The sequence below is a fragment of the Marmota monax genome, unplaced genomic scaffold (genome assembly GCF_021218885.2).
Source record: "Marmota monax isolate L192 unplaced genomic scaffold, Marmota_monax_Labrador192_F-V1.1 WCK01_AAM20220418_F8-fsc00017, whole genome shotgun sequence".
Classification (NCBI taxonomy): domain Eukaryota; kingdom Metazoa; phylum Chordata; class Mammalia; order Rodentia; family Sciuridae; genus Marmota; species Marmota monax.
The window spans coordinates 17,828,750-17,850,561 of NW_026695241.1; the positions used below are offsets into that span (position 1 = coordinate 17,828,750).

Genomic DNA, 21,812 nt, shown 5'->3' on the forward strand with positions numbered 1-21,812 from the left:
GAACTTTTGGTCATTTCATTGGTTAGCTAATAACAGTGTTTTCAGAGTAAACTTTCTCTTTTATTTATGAGAACAAATAAAATTATGTTTTCTGAAATAGCATTTTATAATCTTTCAGAAAATCCAATTATAAAAAAATCTAGTGTTAGCTATTGTTAGTTCTTTTCACATTTTTTAACTCTTCATGTGAAGTGCATATGATTTATAAATTTCTTTTTTTATATATATTTTAGTTGTAGATGGGTACAATATCTTTATTTATTTATTTTTTATGTGGTGCTGAGGATCAAACCCAGTGTCTCACATTTGCTAGGCAAGCACTCTACCACTGAAATACAACCCCAGCCCTTTAAATTATTTCTATTTAAAACAAGTAGACCCTACTTAGATCTTAGAGTTTCATTGGACTATACAGTTTTCAAGGTATCTTTTTCTTCTCATGATTGAAGTAAACATTTTTAACTTCCCTTTTAGATCCATCATGTTACAGAAAATGGAGGACTATATAAAAGACCATTCAATGAAGCTTTTGAAGAAACGCCCATGCTGGTTGCCGTGCTCACATATGTGGGTTATGGGGTGCTTACCCTCTTTGGATATCTTCGGGATTTCCTGAGGCACTGGAGAATTGAAAAGTGTCATCATGCAACAGAAAGAGAAGAACAAAAGGTAATTGTTAGAGTCTTTGATTCTTTAAATAGAATTCTTTTATAAAAATGTTAGTATTTTCACACAATTTTTTTTCCTTAGAAATTTGGATACGTGATAAAATAAATATTCCAAATACAGTTAAGTGAAAACATTTTACAAAGAAAGCTGGAAACAAGATTAGAGGCGTGGAGAAATCAAAGCATTTGACATGTTTTTAGTTTAATTACTCTATGAATGAAATGAAGTTGGCAACACTATCCCTTTTTCATGGATTAGAAAGCTGAAATTCACAATTTAAGCAGGCATCTGAAGATACCTAGTATCACAGCTAGTTTGTGGCCACAGGAATGTGAAGTGCCAAAAGCCATGCTCTCTCTGCTCATGCTTCCTATTTATCCCATGCTGTGTTTATAATTATCTGAAAGATTGTGTCCTTCTGGTGTGTTTTCTCCTGGACACATTATACATTGTTTTTTTTTTTTTTTTTGGTTCCTGGATCATGTTCTTTCCCGAAACAAACAAATGCAGAAACAATGTGTCTGAGCCATTCCTGTGTGAAAGTCATGGTAAACAGAGATGGTAATGTTTGTCTCTGGGAGGAAGACCTCATTCACTTGCATTTTCTATGTATGCTCTTATGTTTTTAGTGCTTTATACCTATTGCAACAAATAGAATGAGGGTAAAAAAAAATGTCTGATTCTACGAAAAAAAAATTATTTTCTCTTGTCATATGAATTCTAGAGAGATTGTCCTCTGAAGCCAGGGGGATGTACCAGATTAGAGAAGGGCTTAAGATGTTAGTTTTAGGGCTGGGGATGTGGCTCAAGCGGTAGTGTGCTCGCCGGGCATGCTCGGGGCTCTGGGTTCGATCCTCAACACCACATAAAAATAAAATAAAGATGTGTCCACCAAAAAATAAAAAATAAATATTAAAAAAATTCTCTCTCTCTCTTTAAAAAAAAAAAAAAGATGTTAGTTTTATTTATTGTCCTTCATAGCTCTCCCTTTTGTGGAATGATATCTGAGAGAGGAGGGTTGGGGTCACCACTGTCAGAGGAGCCAGTAGGGGAAGAGAAAGAGTATATCAAGAAAATATGGGAAGAGCTGGGTGTCGGGGCACCTGCTTGTGATCCCAGCTACTCGAGAGGCTGAGGCTGGCCAATTGCTTGAGCTTAGGAGTTCCAGGCCAGCCTAGGCAGCATAGAGAGAATGTGGGAGAGGAGAGGAGAGGGCCTTGTCAGCTACCAAGACAAAATCAACCATTATATGTGTGGTTTGAGAATTCTGGCCCCTAAGAGAACTCCGGATCAGACATTTTAGCTCCTCTCAACCATTTTGCACTTCTTTCCCAGCCATAATGCCACAAGTTGGCCACCCTTACTCATAAAGGAAAGTGGTTCCTGGGCTCAGACAGGAGGATCTCGAGTTCAAAGCCAGCCTCAGCAATGGCAAGGTGCTAAGCAACTCAGTGAAACCCTGTCTCTAAATAAAATACAAAATAGAGCTGGGGATATGGCTCAGTGGTTGAATGCCCCTGAGTTCAATCTCCAATATCCCCCTCCCCACCAAAAAAAGTGGTTTTTAAAAAATGCTGAATGTGAGCAGAGCTCTGTATGCAGAACTCAGTCCATCATTGAAAACTCAAAAACATTTTTAAATTTGATTCTTCATCTATTCTGTTTATGATTGCATCCACCTAGAATTTTTGCATCCACAGTGTGTTTGTCCATCCTTCAGTTATGGCTTCCTGTACACTTACTGTGTTAGACAGTGTTTCATTTACTTGTTCACAGGCTAATCTACTAGACTGAACTGATGGTGGTTGTGGATGGTGGCTAATATCTTGTTTATAGTGTAGGCAAAGACATGAGTAATATTTGGGAAAACTTGGAATGCGGATATATGAGAAATTGTTTTGAATGTCAAATGAGGAAGCTGGTAGGCAGAGAGGAGTTGAGGGCAGTTTTTGAGTGGGAGAGTGACTGGGCTTACACAGCTGGTGCTCAGTGTGATGAGTGAATGAAACAGTAAAGATACATCTGAGGGGCTGGAGTTGTGGCTCAGTGGCAGGGTACTCACCTAGCATGTGTGAGGCTGTGGGTTCCATCCTCAGCGCCACATAAAAATTAATAAATAAATTAAAGCTATTGTGATCAACTATAACTGAAAAATAAATATTAAAAAAAAGATACATCTGAGTTACTTTGTGAATGAGTCATTATCTCTGGAACTTGTTTCATGTCTTTAGAGAGTAAATTCACTGTTTAGATATTGGAGGCTGCTCATGTGTACATCATTTTATATGAAATTATTAGAATATACAGATTTTATTAAGTAGTTTCTAATTTTGTTGAGGAAACAAACTCTTCATACTTAGCACCTTCAGAAAACCATTATGCAAATAAAGAGGGCTCGAATTATAAGAAATTGTAGAACGAAAGTAATCTGGTAGTATAGGGTTAACTAGGAAATAATTCTTGGAGGAAATAATAAGAGGAAATCATGAGGGACAGAGGGGACATTTGCCTCTACAGTTTATTCAAATTTATTTCAATGGGATTTTCATGATTACATCAGCAGTTAATTCAATTAAATGCTGCCATTTTCTTATAAAATTCAGCTTTTAGAGGAAAGGAAGGCTCATTCAGCCTTATGATGGATCATGTTTGTTTCTCCTGCTAGAGAGAAGTGGGGAGAGGAGTAGATAGACTTCAGTGATAAACGCCAAGGAGAATGAGCTGGTTGCTTAGGATCATAAAATGCAAATATGATGTTACCACTTCCTTGCTGACCACATCCTGATTTTCTTCCTCATTCTGTTACAAAAAAGCCCAACTTACTTATGTTAATTATTCTTTATAGGGAAACACCAAGTATTGTTTTGGGTAGAACTAAATTGCATGGTCATACTAATAAAGATGAGTTTATTATTGGGCTCAGTGGTAGAGTGCTTGCCTCTAATGCGTGAGGCCCTGGGTTCGGTCCCCAGCACCACATAAAAATAAATAAAAATAAAGATATTTTTTTAAAAAGATGAGCTTATTCTGTTTCATATAAATTGCGTAAAATTCTAGGAATTTCTTTCCCCCATCCTTTTCTCTTATTAGTGGTGTTTTGGACAAGAATGTTGTTTTTCTCAGCTTAGGGTTTCTCTTTTTTGTGCATACTAGGCAAGCACTCTACCACTGAACTACATTCTCAATTTATTTCCTTTTTGTGTGAGGTGAAGCTGGTAGTCCAGAAATGTGTATTCAATCGATATAGCAAAAGCTTGAATTAATAATAATGTTCTAAGATAGGAAATACTTAGAAATCTAAGCAGCAAAGTGTGGTAGGTGGTTACCACATTAAACCGAAAACTAACGTTTTGCCTCCATAGTGTATTCGTGGTCTGATGTTCAGAAACAGGACAGATGTATACATCCACATCCAGATACATTTAATTTTCAACACACAAAAGAAGGAAATAGATTGAAATCCAGTAATAAGAGTTCTTGTAAGGATTTTTTTTTTTTTTTGAGAAAACATGTACAGTTATATTTTATTTTTTTTAGGATTATATTTTTTAAAAAATATTTTTTAATTGTAGTTGACATAATACCTTTATTTTATTTATTTATTTATTCATATGTGGTGCTGGGATCGAACCCAGGGCCTCACATGGGCCAGGTAGAGCACTCTACCGATGAGCCCCAGCCCCAGCCCCTAGGATTGTATTCTTGATCTTCTTCAAAAAGTAGTTTAATAAGAACATCTGGCAGTTGTCATTTTAGCAGTATCTTAGGAAACTCTGCTTGCAGTATAGTTGTCTATAGAGTATTAAACTAGAGGATTGGACAGTTGGCTTGTCTTTTTAATTTTTTAGATCATTCCACACTTAAAAAGCATAACTTTCCATCATTTTGTGTTAAAAGTGGGGCCAGGATAGCTGTCATTTTTCTGTGTGTGTGTGTGTGTGTGTGTGTGTGTGGTGCTGGGGATTGAACTCAGGGGCTCACATGCTAGACAAGTGCTGAGTTGCATCCTCAAGCCAGCAGTCATGATTTTAAAAACACTTCATTGAAACATGATTTACATACCATAAAGGGCGTCCTATTTATTTTTAGAACTACACAAATGAGTACTATGATCTAATTTGGTAACATTTTCATCACCCAAAAGAAAAAAACCTGTATCCATTAGTAGGCACCTCTTCCTTACCTCCCTCTCATCCCAGGCAGCCACTACTATACTTTCTATCTGTGGATTTCTGTTATGCATATGTCACATGAATGGGATCATATGATGTGTGATCTTGTCGGTCCCTTTCACTTGACATGATGTTTTTGAGGTTTATCCATGCTGTAGCAGGTACCATTACTTAATTCCTTTTTATTTCTGAATAATATTTCATCATATGGAATCTCATTCATTCATCTCTTTTTATTTATTCTGGGTTTTTTTTTCTCCATAAGAAGCTATGCCCTATAAAATTTTCAAAAAGTTTGGTAGTGCGTTTAGCACTTTATCCTTTTGTACTAAGAGTTTTCCCATCACCTATTGGGGTTTTTTGATGAAAGCAACAGTGCAGTTTTTTTTTTTTTGTTTGTTTGTTTGTTTGTTTGTTTGTTTGTTTTAAGCAAGGTCTTATCTTTTGAATTTTTAGGTTTTGATCAGATTTTCTTTGCATAAAGCAATTGGAGCTGTTTATTACTATGATTTTTAAAGTTTAATAAGCAGTACCCTCTTTGTTCTGAGTTATTCCAAGTTTAAGTTGAGTCTTATTGGAATGATAAAGCTATTTTAAAATGTTTACCTAAATGAAAAAAAAAAAGTAAAAAATAATAATAGAATTCATGGGTCCCTGAGACTACCCTCAGCAATTTTCAAATTCCAGTTTAAGAAAACATGTTGAAGTTTTGTTAATGTTTTTTGTTTTTTTTTGGGGGGGGGGTGTGAGGGGGTGGGGGTGGGTGTTTGTTTTGGTTTGGTTTTCCTGAGAAGGGGGTCTTGCTCTGTTGCTTAGGTTGGCCTCAAACTGGAGATCTTCCTGCCCAGCCTCTCAGATAGTTGCATAGCTGGGATTACAGGCTTGCCTAATGGTGCCTGGTTGATGTTTCCTTAGATATTAAATTACCTTGTGGTTTTTTGTTGCTCCCTATCATTTTGAAAATGTCATAACAGTTTTGGTAGCAAATAACTGAAAGTATATAGACTTGATGGACCCTTGAATCCAGCCATCCTGTAGAGCTTGTTAGAGGTAGCATACGATGGCTGGCCAGGTCCAGCACCTATGTGACACACAGCCAGGTTTGCCATAAGGAGGATGGTGACTTGGCTCTTGGAACAGTTGTCTTCCTCTACTGGACCATTCCCATTAGAATCCAGATGAGGTATTTTTCCCGTGGGGTTTTTATTTGTTTGTTTGTTTTGTTTTGTTTTTTTAAGCTTTTCTCCACCTTACTTTCTCTTGATCCACTTTTCTATTCTTTGTTTTAGAGCAAAATTCCCTGGAGTTGTTGTTTCCAATGTTTTGTTTTTCACTCTTTTCCTGAGCCTACTGAAGTCAGGATTTTATCCCTACCACTTTAGAAGATTCTTCTTCTCAGAGTCACCAATGACCCATGTGTAATAGTCCTTTCTCAGTTTTTACCTTGCTTGACACCTTTCAACAGATTTGATACAAGCAGTCAGGAAGCACCATGTTCACTTGGTTTCCAAGACATTATAATTGCTTGGGTTTTCTCCTGACTTTCTGTTTTTCATATTCTCCCTTTGTGGATCCTCGTCATCTGTCTCACTTCCAAGTGTTAGTATGGCCCAGGCTTCAGCCTTAATGAATACTTTCAATCCCTTCTCTATGTTGATAACTTCCAAATTCATCTCTCTTTCATTGACTTCCTTACCAAACTGAATAGAGCCTTCTATCTGGTTGCCCTCTTGACATCTCCAGATAAGCATATCAAATTTCAGGTGTCTGAGCTGGTTAGATATTCACTCTAACCAGCTTGCTGCCTTTTCCATCTCCATGGATGACACATTTCTTCTGCCGGTTGCTTCAGCTAAAAACAAACCTTGAGTTATCCTTGATTCTTCTTTCTGCCATATGCCCTGTGTAGTCCATTGGCAAATCCAAATTTAGCTACTTCTTACCAACCTCCATTTCCACCACGGTGACATCTATAGCTTGGCCCTTCACTTACCTGCTGGCTTCTTTGTAATTCCTCAAACACACCAAGTGCACTCCTGCCTCACTGCCATTATGCTTGCTGTTTGTCCTGCCAGCGAACCTTTTCCTCCAGATGGTCCCATGGATTGTTCCCTCACCTCTCTTTTGTCCCCTCTTCTGTCCAGGGAACTCTAGCTAAATTGCAGCATGTTTCTAGCAGTATGCATTTCCCTCTGTGCCTGCTTTGGGTTTCATTCATATTTTTCACTGTCTAACATACTATTCTCTATATTTATCTGATTTTGTGACTCTTCTACCCGAATATAAATTCCATGAAGGCAGAGGTCATTATCTTTCTGTTTACTGCTGTAGACCCAGTGCCTACAAGACTCCTTGGCTTGTATTAGACACTTGGTAAATGTTTTAAGATATGAATGATGTTGTGAGTGTTGGTAAATAGTCACAATGAAAAGTTTCAAGTTGTGAAGTATTGGTGTCGGGCTGTGTCTGCACTTGTACACACAGGCACATACAAACACTCAAGTGACCCAGTTTTAGATCTGGGAAAAACATGGATCTTTAACCCTAATTTTTTTTTTTTAATGTCTTCATGGCATCATATAAACAGCAAGGAAGTTACTTCCTGTCTTTAACATTAAAAACAGGAAAAGAACAAACAGGATGACTTATGGACAGTGGGGAAAGCTATTAATTAACCATCACTCCAAGGTTTTAAAGTCAATAATTTAATAGCCTTTTGTAAGTTATTTCACCTACTTCTTTTTTAATTAAGTAGAAGTAAAGACAGAATTATTGGCTTACAAAAGAAATACCTGTAGCTATTAGGGTTGATTCTGTATTGCATTCCCTACTAGAGAAAAACATTGCCCAAATAAAAATTCATAATGCTGTGGAATTTTTTTAACAGCTTTTACTTGATTTGCAGTATTATTTATTCATATCAAATATTTGAAAATCCTTCAGTACCTGCCATCAGCATTAGTGTGTTGGTTTTTACATATTTTTTTTTTAGTTATAGATGAGCACAATCATTTTTATTTTGTTTATTTGTCTTTATATGGTGCTGAGGATCAAATCTAGTGCCTCAAATGTATTAGGCAAGTGTTCTACCATTGAGCCACAACCCCCAGCCCTAGTTTTTTTTTTTTTTTTTTAAATATTTATTTTTAGTTGTAGTTGGACACAATACCTGTATTTTATTTATTTTTATGTGGTGCTGAGGATTGAACCCAAGACCTCACATGTGCTAGGCAAGTGCTTTACCACTGAGCCACAACCCCAGCCCCGCTAAAGAAAAGATTTTCAGATGTGTGGTCTTCAGTTTCAGTAGCTCAAAGTTCTGAAGCATATTGATCTTGCCCAGTTAGACATGTGTCTGAGCACCTTCAAACAGAGTAGATTTTCTTGTGATTAGATGTCATGATAAGTAAGTGTGGATATATGTGTTTCCCAGAGTTAGGAACTCTGTCACATGACACTTTAAGATTAAATGCAGGCTGGGGTTTGTGGCTCAGTGGTAGAGTACTTGCCTGGGTTCGAACCTCAGCACCACATAAAAATGAATAAATAAAGGTGACAAGTTGTCAAATGGCCCTTGAGAAGTCTGTATCGTAAAAAAAAAAATTAATAATAATAAAAGTATGAATTTTATTAGCATAAAAAAATAAAATAAAGGTAAAAAAAAAGATTAAATGCATGTAATGGGAAGTACTTTTACTCTCTATATAGAATGTTTGGTATTTATTTAATGGAAGCATTCCTTCCAGTGTTCTTTAACCTGTCTGTTGGTTTTCTATAACCAATATACACTTGTGTACATCTAGAAATGATAATAAAAGGTAAATGTGGAGTATAAGGAATGCAATCTAAGTAAGCAGCCATAAACCCATCACTGCAGAAACCACACCCACAGGGGCCCTTTTTGGATCTTACTATCGCCTTTCCCCTGAGATAACCACTGTCTTGACTTTTCTTGATGATTTTATCACCCATGTGTTCATTTTTAAATAATAAAAGTTTTGTTAGGCCTGTTCTTAAGTTTATCTAAGCTCATTTGCACTGTGTTTGTGTGTTTGTGCTCTGATCAGTTTTGAAGCTCAATGTAGGCTTTAGCAATTTGCGGTGGATCCCAGCTCCCTTTGTTTTCATTGCTGAATAGTATCTCACTGTGAGAATACCACAGTTAGTCATTATTGAGGTTTTTCTCATGTTTTGTCAGAGAGTAATACAACTGCCATAATCACTGTGATATCTGTTTCTTGGGCATATATTTCCAGGCTTGGGATGATTGGGTTGAGACTATGCATATCTTCAGTTTTGCTTGATAGTGCCAAATTGTCTTCCAAAGCAATTTTGCTAGGTATACCTACTAGCTAGCTGTGCTTGAGGATTTTTGTTGTTTCATATCTTTACCAACACTTGGTGTAAAATTCTAAAATTTGGCCAGTTCTGCTGGTATATATATGTATTAGTATCTTGTTGCGGTTTTAATTTGCATTTCATTATTGCCCAATGATGCTGAATACCTTTTCATAGGTTCATTCACTAACTATGTAAAGTGTTGATTTCATGAAGTGGCTGTTCAGATCTTTTGCCTGTTTTTCTCTTGGATTTCTATTTTTTTCTTAATGGTTTACAGCAAATCTTGTTTTGTTGTGCTGAGGATCAAGTCCAGCATCTAGTGAATGGTAGGCAAGCACTCTACCACTGAGCTAGTTATATGTACTCCCATCTCCAGTTTATAGGAAATCTTAATGTATTCTAGAATGTATTTTGCACCTATCTTCCTGAAATATGTGGCTTGTGTTTTCATTCTCTGCATGGTGTCTTTTTTTTTTTTTAATTTTTATTGGTTAGTTTTAGTTATATATGACATGAGGATTCATTTGCCAAAATTATAAAAGCATGGAATACAATCTGCTCTAATTCAGTCCCCAGTTCTGCATGGTGTCTTTTAGTGAACAGAAATTACTTTAAGCAAATTTATCAATTTTTCTTTATGAGTAGTAAATTTTGTGTTCTGTTTAAAACATTTTGTCTTATCCACAGTTTGTGAATATACCTTATTTGATTGTGTATAGTTTTTTATTTGTTTGGTTTTGGTACTAGGAATTGAACCCGTGTATGCTTTACTACTGGGCTACATTCCCAGCCTTTTTTATTTTTTACTTTGTTATTTATTTATATTGTTTGTTTATTTATTTTATTTTTATTTTACCTCAAACTTGAGATTCTTCTGCCTTAGCCTCCCCAGTTGCTGGGATTACAAGTGTGCACCACTGTGCCTGGCTTGACTATGTTTTAATCCATAAGTATTACATTGAATCATGTGAAAATGCCAATTTTGACCATATTTGAACTGCTAAGTTGATAATTTCCTATAATTAAGCCTAATAAAACATGATTAAAAAGAAAGGAAGAGCAGATTACAGATTTTTAAAGGAATAGGATTTAGGTATCTAATGTGAATAATGGTAAATTCAGATTGTGATGGAGATTGTTAATTCACATTAAGAAATTGTTTTCTTATATTATGACTAGAAAGAAATAAATTGGTTCTCAGGAAAGCAGAGTCCTGGCCCTTGCCCTGTGGAATTCAAGTAAAACATTTCCCTATGTCTCTGGTCCTCTTTGTCACTTACCCCTTGTGGCCCGAAGACAGTTCTGAATGCACGCAAGCACAAGAGAAACTCATTGAGCCCTTTCTCTGTGTGGATGTCTGTGTCTACACGTGGCCACCTTCTCTCAGCTCTTCAGAGAACAGCTTCTTTGTCATAGAGGCCACAGACCTTTTCTACAGTAGACTCAGTTTTATCTTTAGACATTTGGGAAACCCAAGATTTGCAATCAGAGCTTATTCTAGCCTGTTCTTCCTGGCACAGGATAATGCATGCTGATGCATGTTAATAGATTCTGTTCCTCCACATTTAGGTGGGACTTACTTAGTTTCCACTAAACTTTTACCTCCTTCAATGGGTAGTTATCGCGAGGCAGCCAGCTCCTTGCCAGGGTAATTTTTCCTGCTCAGGAATGGATAAGCCACCTAAGAAAAATATAATCTTAAGTTATTAGTGAAGAAATAAGAAACAAAGTCAGAATTAGTTTTAAAGCAGAGCGCCAGATAGATTCTTTCAGTTCTGGTAGGAGCTGGAACAGAACACTTAAAAATTGGCTCTGAGGGCTGGGGATGTGGCTCAAGTGGTAGCGTGCTCGCCTGGCATGCGTGCGGCCCGGGTTCGATCCTCAGCACCACATACATACAAAGATGTTGTGTCCGCCGAAAACTAAAAATAAATAAATAAATATTTAAAAAAAAAATTGGCTCTGATTCTTTATTTAAGGGAGAGCATCAAAGGCAGGGATAGGTTTCAGGGGTGGAGTCTTGCTTCATGTTGTCTTGCAGTCAACAGGTTGATTGGCATCTTGGCAGGCCACACCCATCTCTGGGAGGCTGTGTGATTATGTGGCTTCAGCAGGTCACCACATCTCCAGTGCTGTGTGGGACCTTTTGGCAGAGCTGAATAGGAGCTCACATGTATCTGGGTGGTCTTATTGGTAGGATTGCCTGTGGAATTCCCCAGATACCAGATTTTCCTATTCACTGGCTAGGATGCCTGTTTGGTCCATGCACCGTACATGGATGGCTTTCAAAGTCAGGATTTTTTGTTTGGTATTTTGTTTTGGTGTTTTTAATCCACCTAGGGCATTCAATATAAGATTTTCATTAATTGGATTTTCTCATTAAGAATGATAGTTTTTCGAATGAAGAATTTATATGATTATTGCTCCAAATTGTTGTTGAATTTGGGAATACATATTTTATTTATCCAAAAGTTGTATTTTCCAAGAAGCTTACCTTTTCTTCACTGATGTCAGCAGCATCAGAGTCATACTGTTGGTTTGTTTTGGGCCTATAGAGGTTGAACCCAGGGCCTCAGGTGTGCTAGGCCAGTGCTCCATCGTGTGCATGGTCCAGCCCTTAGAGGCTAGTGTGAGAAGGTGGCCATTTTCACGAACTGTGTTGATGCTGTGCCCACTTGTACTCTTTCTCCTTTGCCTTATGTATGGAGGTAAGATTCATTCTGAGCTCCTGGCAGCCATTAATCTGCTTTCTGTTTCTATGGTTTTAAATGTTCTTGCTATTTTGGATAGAGTCATGTAATATATGGCCTTCTGTGTCTGCTTCTACTTAGCATGTTTCTGAGGTTCCTCCACCATCATAGCTTGTAACAATACAGATTGAGCCTCCCTAATCTGAAATCTAAAATGCTTCTTAAGAGTTTCAGATTTCAGATTTTGAATTAGGAATGCTTATCCATTAAAGTCTATGTAAATATTCCAAACCCTAACAACAGCAACAAAAAAAACCTTCCAAGATCTGAAACACTTCTTATTCCAAGCATTTTGGATAAGGGATTCTTTTTTTTTTTATTTTTTTTTATTTTTATTATTGGTAAATCTACACTTCATTCCTTTTTATAACTGAATACTCTCCACAGTTTGGATGTATGTCATATTTTGTTGCCATCTTTTGTCAATTGTGAATAATGCTTTTGTGAACATTCATTTACAAGTAATTGTTTGAATATCTGTTTTCAGTTCTTTAGGGGATATACCTAGGAAAGGAACTGCTGAGTCATATAAACAATCTGTATTTTCACTTGAACCCAGGCCTCGTGCATAATGGACACTGAACTACTTCCCCAGTCCTTTTAAATTTTATTTTGAAACAGGGTCTCACTAAGTTGCCCAAACTGATCTCAAGCATTTTTTTCCAAGCTTGTTATTCCAACATCAAAGCAGTGTTTTTTGCCTCAAATGAGAAAAATTTTGTCCTTTGATTTATTGAGATCTGTGCTGTAGTGAGTTAGCTTTCCTTTGCTGTGACAGAATAATTGAGATATAAAACTTAAAAGGAAAAGCTGTTTCTTTTGGCTCACAGTTTCAGAGGTTACATTCCACAGTTGGTTGACTGGTTGGCTCCCTAGCTTTTGTATCCTTGGCAAGATAGGACACCATGGTGGGTAGCCTTTGGTGAAACAAAGCTGCTTACCTCATGGTAGCTGGAAAGTAAAAAGAGAGGAGGAGCCAGAGTTTCAAGATCCCATTCAAAGCCTTGTCCCCAGTGACATAACTTCCTTCCACTGGGCCCCACCTCCTAAAAGCTCCCCCACCTCCCAGTAGTGCCAAACCTTTAGCATATGAGCCCTGGGGGACATTTAAGGTCCAAACTGCAACACCTAAACTAAAACAAATAAAAAAATGGTTAAATTAGAAATGACATTGAGGTTTTTTGTTTTTTCCTTCTGAATTGTGGATTGAGCCCAAGGCCTAGCATATGCTAGGCCAGTGCTCTACCACTGAACTACATCCTCAGCCATTTTTTAAAATTAATTTTGAGACAGGGTCTCACTGTGTTGCCCAAGCCAACCTTGAATTTATAGTCCTCCTGCCTTGTCCTCCTGAGGAGCAAGATTTACAGGCATGTGCCACTGTGTGCAGCTGACACTGAGAATTCTTATTGGAATTGTAGCATTACCACTAAAACCACTAGTATGGAATAGTGCTACAAGTCTCAAGTTTCATTTATATCATTTAATGGTTGTGTGACCAAGACAAATAATTTAAATTTAATTATAAGATACTTATAACTGCTAGGCACAGTGATGTATACCTGTTATCCCAGAGGCTCAGGAAAATGAGGCAGGAGGATCGTGAGTTCAAAGCAGCTTCAGCAAAAGCAGGGTGCTAAGCAACTCAGTGAGACCCTGTCTGTAAATGAAATACAAAATAGGGCTGGGGATATGGTTTTAAGTGTTCTTGCTGTTTTGGATAGAGTCATGTAATAGGGTGGTCGAGTGCTCCTGGGTTCAATCCCCAGTACCCCTCCCCCCAAAAAAGAAAAAGAAAAAAGGGGCTGGGGATGTGGCTCAAGTGCTCGCCTGGCATGCGTGCGGCCCGGGTTCCATCCTCAGCACCACATACAAACAAAGATGTGTCTGCCGAAAACTAAAAAATAAATATTAAGAAAAAATTCTCTCTCTCTCTCTCTCTCTCTCTCTCTCTCTCTTTAAAAAAAAAAAGATACTGATAACTGCTGGACATCGTGGTGCATGCATGTAGTCCCTTTGGCTCGGGAGGCTGAGATGGGAGATTGTGAGTGTGAAGCCAGCCTTAGCAACTTAGTGAGGCCCTAAGCAACTCTGCAAGACCCTGTCTCAATAAAAAATAAAAATAAAAAGGGATAGGAATGTGGCTCAGAGGTTAAGTATCCCTGGATTCAATCCCTGGTAGCAAAACAACAACAACAAAAAGGTACTTACAACATTAAATATTTATTTTTCAGCAATAATTGTAGAGAATGTGCTGTTGAAATAGTAAAGTTTAATTGCAGTTAACTGAATCACTGTACATACTGAATTAAGTGTTAGTAACATTGTGAAAGGTGGAGGAAGTTATGGTCTTCCTACCCCAACTAAGCCGCCCCCCAATTAGGAAGCTGCTCCTGCTGTGAGTATCCAGGTGTTGCCATTGTGGCTGGGAACATGAAACCTAGCCCGCATAAGAGTCTACTAGAGCTTTCTTTGTGAGCTGTTGCAAGAAAGGTAGCCTCTGCCTTTCATATCTTGTGTATGTGCCTTACTGTAGAATCTCATCCATAACCTGATCACAAGGGTGTCTGGAAAATATGGGTTTTAGAATTCCAGCTGTGTTTGTCTGTCTGTCTATATATACATATATCAAGGGCCCGTTCATCATGAGCACAAGACAGGATAAGAGAGGGTAAGGCCCGTAGCACAGCAGACTTGAAGTGCTTTGAATGATGTCAGAGTATTTCAGATAGATTTTAAAAGCTTCTCAGAATGAGAAGCAGTGGCGTTGGGGTTAGGAGCATAGCCTGGAATTAGAAGGCCCAGTTCTGTTTTTGCTAATTCCCTAATTGGGAAAGCCGTTTAGCTTTTCTGTAAGATAGTGCTCAGGTACTTAGGTGCGTAGATGTATACATACACGTAAAACTTTCTGCTGGTGCCTTGTGTATCTTAGTAGCTGGGAACTATTGCTACTTTTATGATTATTCATCATCATTGTTATTCTATGAAAGTAAGTGGACATCTCTTTGGAAACAAAATTACACTAACAAACATGAACAATAAATAGTTACAAAGTCATTTTCTGAAAGTGGGTAGCACCCACCCTTTTCCCTGTGATCCCAAGAAATGCCTTGAGATTCACAAAGAATTCAACATGTATCCAGTATTCACTAAAAGATATTTGAATGAATAAACAAAACAAAAAAAAAACCTGTTTTAACCTCAGTCTTAGAATATTTAAAATAATGTACAAGATATTTTTGAAAAACATACATTTGTGTTCGTCAGCTTTTTGTCACTGTGACTAAAATACTTGACAAAAATAACTTAGAGGAGAAGACGTTACATCTTGGGCTCACAATTTCAGAGGTTCAGTCCATGGTCAGCCTGTTACATTGGTCTGAAGCTGAGGTAAGAAAGAACTTCAGGGTGGAAAGTTGTGGCAGAGGAGTTAATTCATGGCAGTTGGGAAGCAGAGAGAGACAGAGAGACCATTCAGATTACTAATCCATCAAATGAATTGATTTCACCTCTGAACATTCCTGCACTGTTGAACACAGGAATCGTGGGGCGAGGAGCAACTCCTCTTCAGTCCTTCCACTGCCTGGAACTGGAATCCCAGATAGTGGTTCCTCTCCTGTCCCTTTTCTTCATTGCTAAGCAGCAGAAGTTGGTTTCTGCCCACCAGATATCTCTACCAAAACTTCTGGCCAAAGCTACTAGTCTGGAACTTAGCTAGGGAGTGAAGGGAAGCTAAAACTGTGGCCTGAGTCCTTCTCCAACCATTCTGTGCTACCTGCTTTTAGTCTCTAACGTCCCTCAGTATGACAACTCCTCTACCTTTACTGTGTGCCAGTGTATTCCCATCTCAGGGACCTCATTGTCCTCTCAGTGTAGCCTTAAGGAGATGGTGACGCTTGGCCTCAGAATAACAATTCTCTGTTAGGAGGTTGGAACGTGTTCCTCCCTTCTAACTACAGACAGTTATGTCACTGGTTACCTCAGTTTATCCAAGGCTGAGAGAGGAAGTCCTACCTCGTGCTAGCCTGCAGTCCTTTTTCTGTCTGGAGATTTGATAACCATTCTGGTATCTAGATGAGACTCTTAAGTTTTTTCCTGATGTTTATGTATTCAAAACAAAAAGTATTGTTTTGTGTTGCTAATAAAAATTTTCTGTGAGGAAATAGTTCTTTCAACAATTTGAGTTAATACCTTAAACATTATTGTGCAGTGTTTAGACAGCGATTGAGTGAAATTATCCTTTCATTACAAAGAAATGAGATCATTAGTACTGTGATTTTACTAGAGGAGTTAGTCCTATTACCCCGTTTGATGTGAGTTGACATAGGTTGGGGACAACTTTCTTGTTTTTTCTGTTGGACATGCATGTGAATGATAGCCAAAGAAAAGTCTTTAAATAAAATTTGGTTGCTTCTATTCATTCTTTCACTCGGCCAGTATTTTATTGGAAGAGGACACTACCAAAACGGACAAATTACTTAAATGACAAATTTCTAATTGTGAGGGATATCCACATTGTGGATATTTTCTGTTCTGGGAACTAATTATGAAAGAGATGGTATCAGGCAGGGCAAATGCTCAGGATTCTTTCTGACTCTGCTCAGCTCTATTTAAGGCAATTCATCTACTTTGATTCATCTTTTATTTATTTCGTAGTCACTTTAGTGTTCTACTAGTCCATAGAAAGTTGTTAATTTTAGAGTTTTGTATGATCTTTTTAGCCATGAAAATCTTTTACAGAATGAGGCTTACGCTTTTTAACTATTTTTGTTAATTTATTTAACAGATTAGATTGGCACCAACCTCAGATCCAAGGACTGGAAGCATAGTAAACTCCAGTTCTGTTTTCTTTTTTTGTTGGTCTTACCCTTGAACTCTGAGGAGTTGGGGTGGAGCTCACATGGTCTGGCCACGTGTGTTCTGAACAGGGCTCCAACAATGTTAGGCATAGCGTTATGCATTCATTTCACCTCCACTGAGACTTGATTTTTATAGACTTACATTTTAGTTTAATTTAATCTCAGGAAGGAAAGGAAGATTTTAAGTTTGTGGACATGGGAATTAGTTTTCAGAATGTTCTGTTATTAACTCCAATCCAAGAGGGAAACTACTTAAGGTGGATGACTTCCTATAATCTACCTGTTGGTTTCTTTCTTTCTTTTTTGGTAGTGTTTCTGGTTTATCATCTTTTCTTTGAATTTGTTTCATTTTGATTCTCAAAAATATGGAGAGACTGGAATCTTAATTTTGGAATTATTTTTCTTGTATGAAACAGGAATTATATTGGTTCTTATGGCATTTCCCCCTAACATTGTTAGCAGAGGGGAAGGGAGTAGAACAGTCTCTTGGATATTATTATTAGGAAGAGAAAACATTTAATGTCAGAGTTGTGTAGTCAGTTATTCAAAACCTTGAATGTAAGTCAACCCTCAAAGTGATGTGACTTTTAACTGATTAATAAGAGTTATGTTGAAATAAACTTAGAAAATTGATGCCTTTCCTGATAGATCAGTTAATTAAATATAACTGATTCACCATTCTCAGGTGTTCTTGCAACACGAAAAGGGAAGTTGTGAAATTTGTTTTTAAGGTAACTCAGTTAAATATACATATTTCACCATTTGTTGGCAGGATTTTGTGTCATTGTATCAGGATTTTGAAAACTTCTATACAAGGAACCTCTACATGAGGATAAGAGACAACTGGAATCGACCAATCTGCAGTGTGCCTGGAGCCAAGGTGGACATCATGGAGAGACAGTCTCATGACTACAACTGGTCATTCAAGTGAGTCTCGGTGGGAAATTACTTCTTAGCAATAAAAGAATTTCTTCATTAGAGAAAATATTGCAAATTGAGTATTCGCTCAAAACAGGAGTAGTAGCTGAGGATATAATCAATACCAAGATTTCTTTCCTTGCATTTTGTTTGTTGTTAATTGGATTAGGGAGGGGGTAGGGGTAGGAGTAGGGGGATCAAACCATATATATATATAGAAAGAGAGAGAGCATGCTAGGCAAGCACTCCACCACTGAGCTATGCCCCTAACCGTTATTGAGATTTTTTTTTTTTGGTGGGCGGTAGTGGGTGCCAAATACTGAACCCAGGGACACTCAACTACTGAGCCAGATCCACAGCCCTTTTTATATTTTGTTTAGAGACAGGGTCTGGTTGAATTGCTTAGGGCCTTGCTAAGTTGCTGGGGCTGGCCTTGAACTCACGATCCTCCTGCCTCAGCCTCCTGAGCTGCTGTGATTACAGGCATGCGCCACTGCACCCAGCTTTATTGAGATTTTTTAAATTATTTTTTAAATTACATTTGATTCTGTGGTGGGTTATAGTTGAGAAAAAAAGTTTTGTCTTTTTTTTTTTTTTTTTAAGACTATCCATCATTCCACTTATTAGAATTGAGTAAAGGATCTGAATTTATTTGTGGATGTTTTGATTTCTCTGATGATTTAAGGATAAATGAAGTATTTTTACTTAAATGGATTAACTAGTTTAAAAAACTATATTTTAACATTTTGAAAATTGTGTAGATTGCACAAATATTCCATAATTGCTTTCCTATTAAAAAGGAAAATACAATACCTATAATCCCATCTACTTGGGAGGCCAAGGCAGGAGGATTGCAAGTTCAAGGCCAGCCTTGGAAACTTATCAAGACCCTGTCTCAAAAGAACAAGGGCTGAGGGTGTAGTTTAACAATAAAGTGTCTCTGGGTTCAAACCCCAGTACTGGGGGGGAAATAGATTATACAGAAAGTTCCCCATGAAAACTAAACCCTGTCCTCTGTAAATTCACTACCCGACAAATCCTCCTTTACTGAGATGACCATTGTCATCATTTTATTTTGTGTTATTCCTCTAGATGTTTTCTGTGAGGTATGTGTGTAGTGTATCTACTGGGGTTATACACAGGTAACTTTTTGATATGCAAAAGTGAGATTGTACTAAATAAATTATTCTACCACCGTTTGCTACTTTTTTTTTCCTCCTCTACTGGGGGATGAATCCAGTACCTTTTACATGCTAAGTAAGCGCTCTACTACTGAGCTGCATCCCTAGCCCTACAGTTTGCCTTTTTAATTTGCTAATGTATTAATAATGTCTTACTTGTACATTCACAGCAGGTTTCTTATTTATCGTGGCTACCTAAATGTGCCATGCTATAGCAGGTTGGGCTGGGTCATCCCAATTGCCCCGAGTGTTAAAGTAACAACACTTTATTTCTTACCTACTTTTCCTGTCTACCTTAGGTTGATAGAGTCTCTGAATCAGTCATCTTTCCTTGGGGGCTCAGGCTGACTGAGCTTCTACCACATGAAATGACACAGGTCCCTGTGCCTAGGGAAGGGACATGGCAAATTATTTTGCAGTGGCTCTTATAGATCCTCTTGTGCATATGCTCATGTGTGAGAATTGCTTGAGTCAAGGAATATGCACATCTTTCAGTGGATAAGTGTTGACAAAGTGCCATCCAAAGAAAGTATTCTTACTTAGTTTGTGATACTGTTCTAGCCATCAGTTTTTAAATCTTCATCACTAGTCATAAGTGAAAATTGGTATTTGATTGTACCTTCCATTTCCTTGGTTGGGTACTGAGTTTGAGCTTCTTTTCGTACAGAACACGTTTTCTCTACATCCCTATGGTGTTTCCTTTCATGTTACATTGCACTTATTATCACACTTAAGTATTGTATTTGCTCCTGAGTTTATTAAGTTTTATGTGTTTATTGAAACACAGGTATACAGGGAATATAATTAAAGGTGTTATAAATATGGGTTCCTACAACTATCTTGGATTTGCACGAAACACTGGATCATGTCAAGAAGCAGCTGCCAGGGTCCTAGAGGAGTATGGCGTTGGAGTGTGCAGTACTCGGCAGGAAATTGGTAAGTGTAAGTTATGTTTGGTTAGCTGCTGCTGCTTTTGACTTCTTTAACTCAGGAATGAATACTGATGATACAGAGTTGCTTTTTAAAAGAGCTAGGGTATTAAAATTCATACATTCGCTTTGCCATGCATTTTAGATCAGGTAAAAAATGCTTTCTTTTTCTGAAGGGTTGGATCATTTTTATGTTTGTAACACACTTTGAGATGTTTTTCCAATATGTTATACATACAGAATGTCCCTAGTAAAGTTCCATAAGTTTTATTCCACTTATATCTTTAATGTTGATTTTATTGCCTTTTGTAAATAGCAATAGTTAGAAGTACCACTTATTAGTCCAAGGGTGTGATGAGGGTTATTCTATTTTCAAACTAGTACATTGGGCTAATAATAATTCCTGCTTTATAGATCTCTTTCAAGAATTAAATAGGCTAATTTTGGAAATAGACACTCAGTAATGTAAACTTTTTATTGTTACAAGTCTATAAAAGGTAAAAGGTTATATAGTTTTATATAAGAGATTTATTTTAGTTCAAAGGAGGATTTTAGCTTCTTCCATTTGGTTCTAGAGCACTGATAGCTACAGACGTCATAAAGCACCTTCTTCTTACTGTGCATCACCCTAATGCTTATAAATTGAGTTCTCACAGGTCTGGGGCTGGCAAGTGCAGTTGGGTGGTTTCTATCAGAGTCCCTCACACAGTTGCAGTCAGCATCGGCTTGTGGCTGGAGCTCTCTGAACGCCTCTTCATTCACATGTTTCACCTGGGCTGAGATGCCTGATACTCTGTGTCGCCGTCTCACGCTACTAGTTTGGACTTCTTTGGGGCATGGCTATCTTGGAGAATCACTTACTTTACATGGCAGTGGGCTTTGCCCTAGAGCAAGTGTTCACAGATACCTGGCTGAAAGCTGGAAGTCTTTTTATGCCCTTTGTGAGTCCAGAATATTAAATACTTTTGATCAAAGTGAGTCAGTAAAGCCAGCCCAGATTCAAGAGCTATGGAGATTAGATTTTACCTCTCAGTGCAAGCATAAAAAGGATTTGCATCCCAGTCTAATCTATCATAGCAACTCAGTCAACTCTTTAAACTTAGAATGAAGAAATGAAACTGTAAAAACAGAATCAAATGGAATCGTGTAGCTTTTCATATCATCTACTTTATTATTTAAATTGGACTTTTAAAACATATACACAAGTTGTACATCCTCAGTAATTCTAGTTTCTATTGCTAGTGAAGTTTCTTAGGCGATTTCTTTATTTGTTTGTACTATAATTTTTATTCCCAAATCTCCTAGAGTGTCATTGTCCTTGGCTAACAAACATAAGTAGCTCTTCCAGAAAATATTCAGAATTGCTTTTTAAAAAAGCAAATTCCTGGGCTGGGGATATAGCTCACTTGGGAGAGTGCTTGTCTCGCATGCACAAGGCCCTGGGTTCAATCCCCAACACCATTAAAAAAAAAAAAAGGCAAATTCCCTGAGGCAGAATAATCACAAGTTTTGAGGCCTGCCCAAATAACCTAGTAAAGCCCTGTCTCAAAAAATAAACAGGGCTGGGGACATAGCTCACTGATAGAGCACCCCTGGGTTCAGTGCCCAGTACCACATACAGACAAGCCAATTCTAGAACATGTTGAATTTTTTTTTTTAGTTTTTTTCCCCCCTAAATTTTCATAGGTTCTCTGCCTTGTATGTGTGAAATCCTAGGAGTAGGCTAATGTATGTTTTCTTAGCTACTATCAGAGTCCTTATATTCTCTTGTAGTATCTGAGCAGAAAAAGTGATGTGACTTGTTTATTTATTCGTTTATTTATTTATTTTGCAGTACTGAGGATGAACTCGGGTCTTCTACCACTGAGCTACAACCCCAATACTTTTTATTTTTTATTTTGAGATGGGGTCTCACTATGTTGCCCAGACTGACCTCAAACTTAAATTCTCCTGCCTAAGCCTTACAAGTAGCTAGAATTACAGGCCTGTGCCA

At 37.6% G+C, this 21,812-nt stretch overlaps 1 protein-coding gene across 1 annotated transcript in view; it reads left to right on the plus strand.

Moving 5' to 3' along the window:
• Positions 1 to 21,812, plus strand: part of Sptlc2 (serine palmitoyltransferase long chain base subunit 2) — a 112,089-nt gene that overhangs the window by 26,909 nt on the left and 63,368 nt on the right. Inside the window, exons 2-4 of the mRNA XM_058577869.1 lie at positions 475 to 669; positions 17,564 to 17,718; positions 19,678 to 19,826. Of these exons, the coding sequence (XP_058433852.1) occupies positions 475 to 669; positions 17,564 to 17,718; positions 19,678 to 19,826 (499 nt within the window). The remainder of the gene's footprint in view (positions 1 to 474; positions 670 to 17,563; positions 17,719 to 19,677; positions 19,827 to 21,812) is intronic.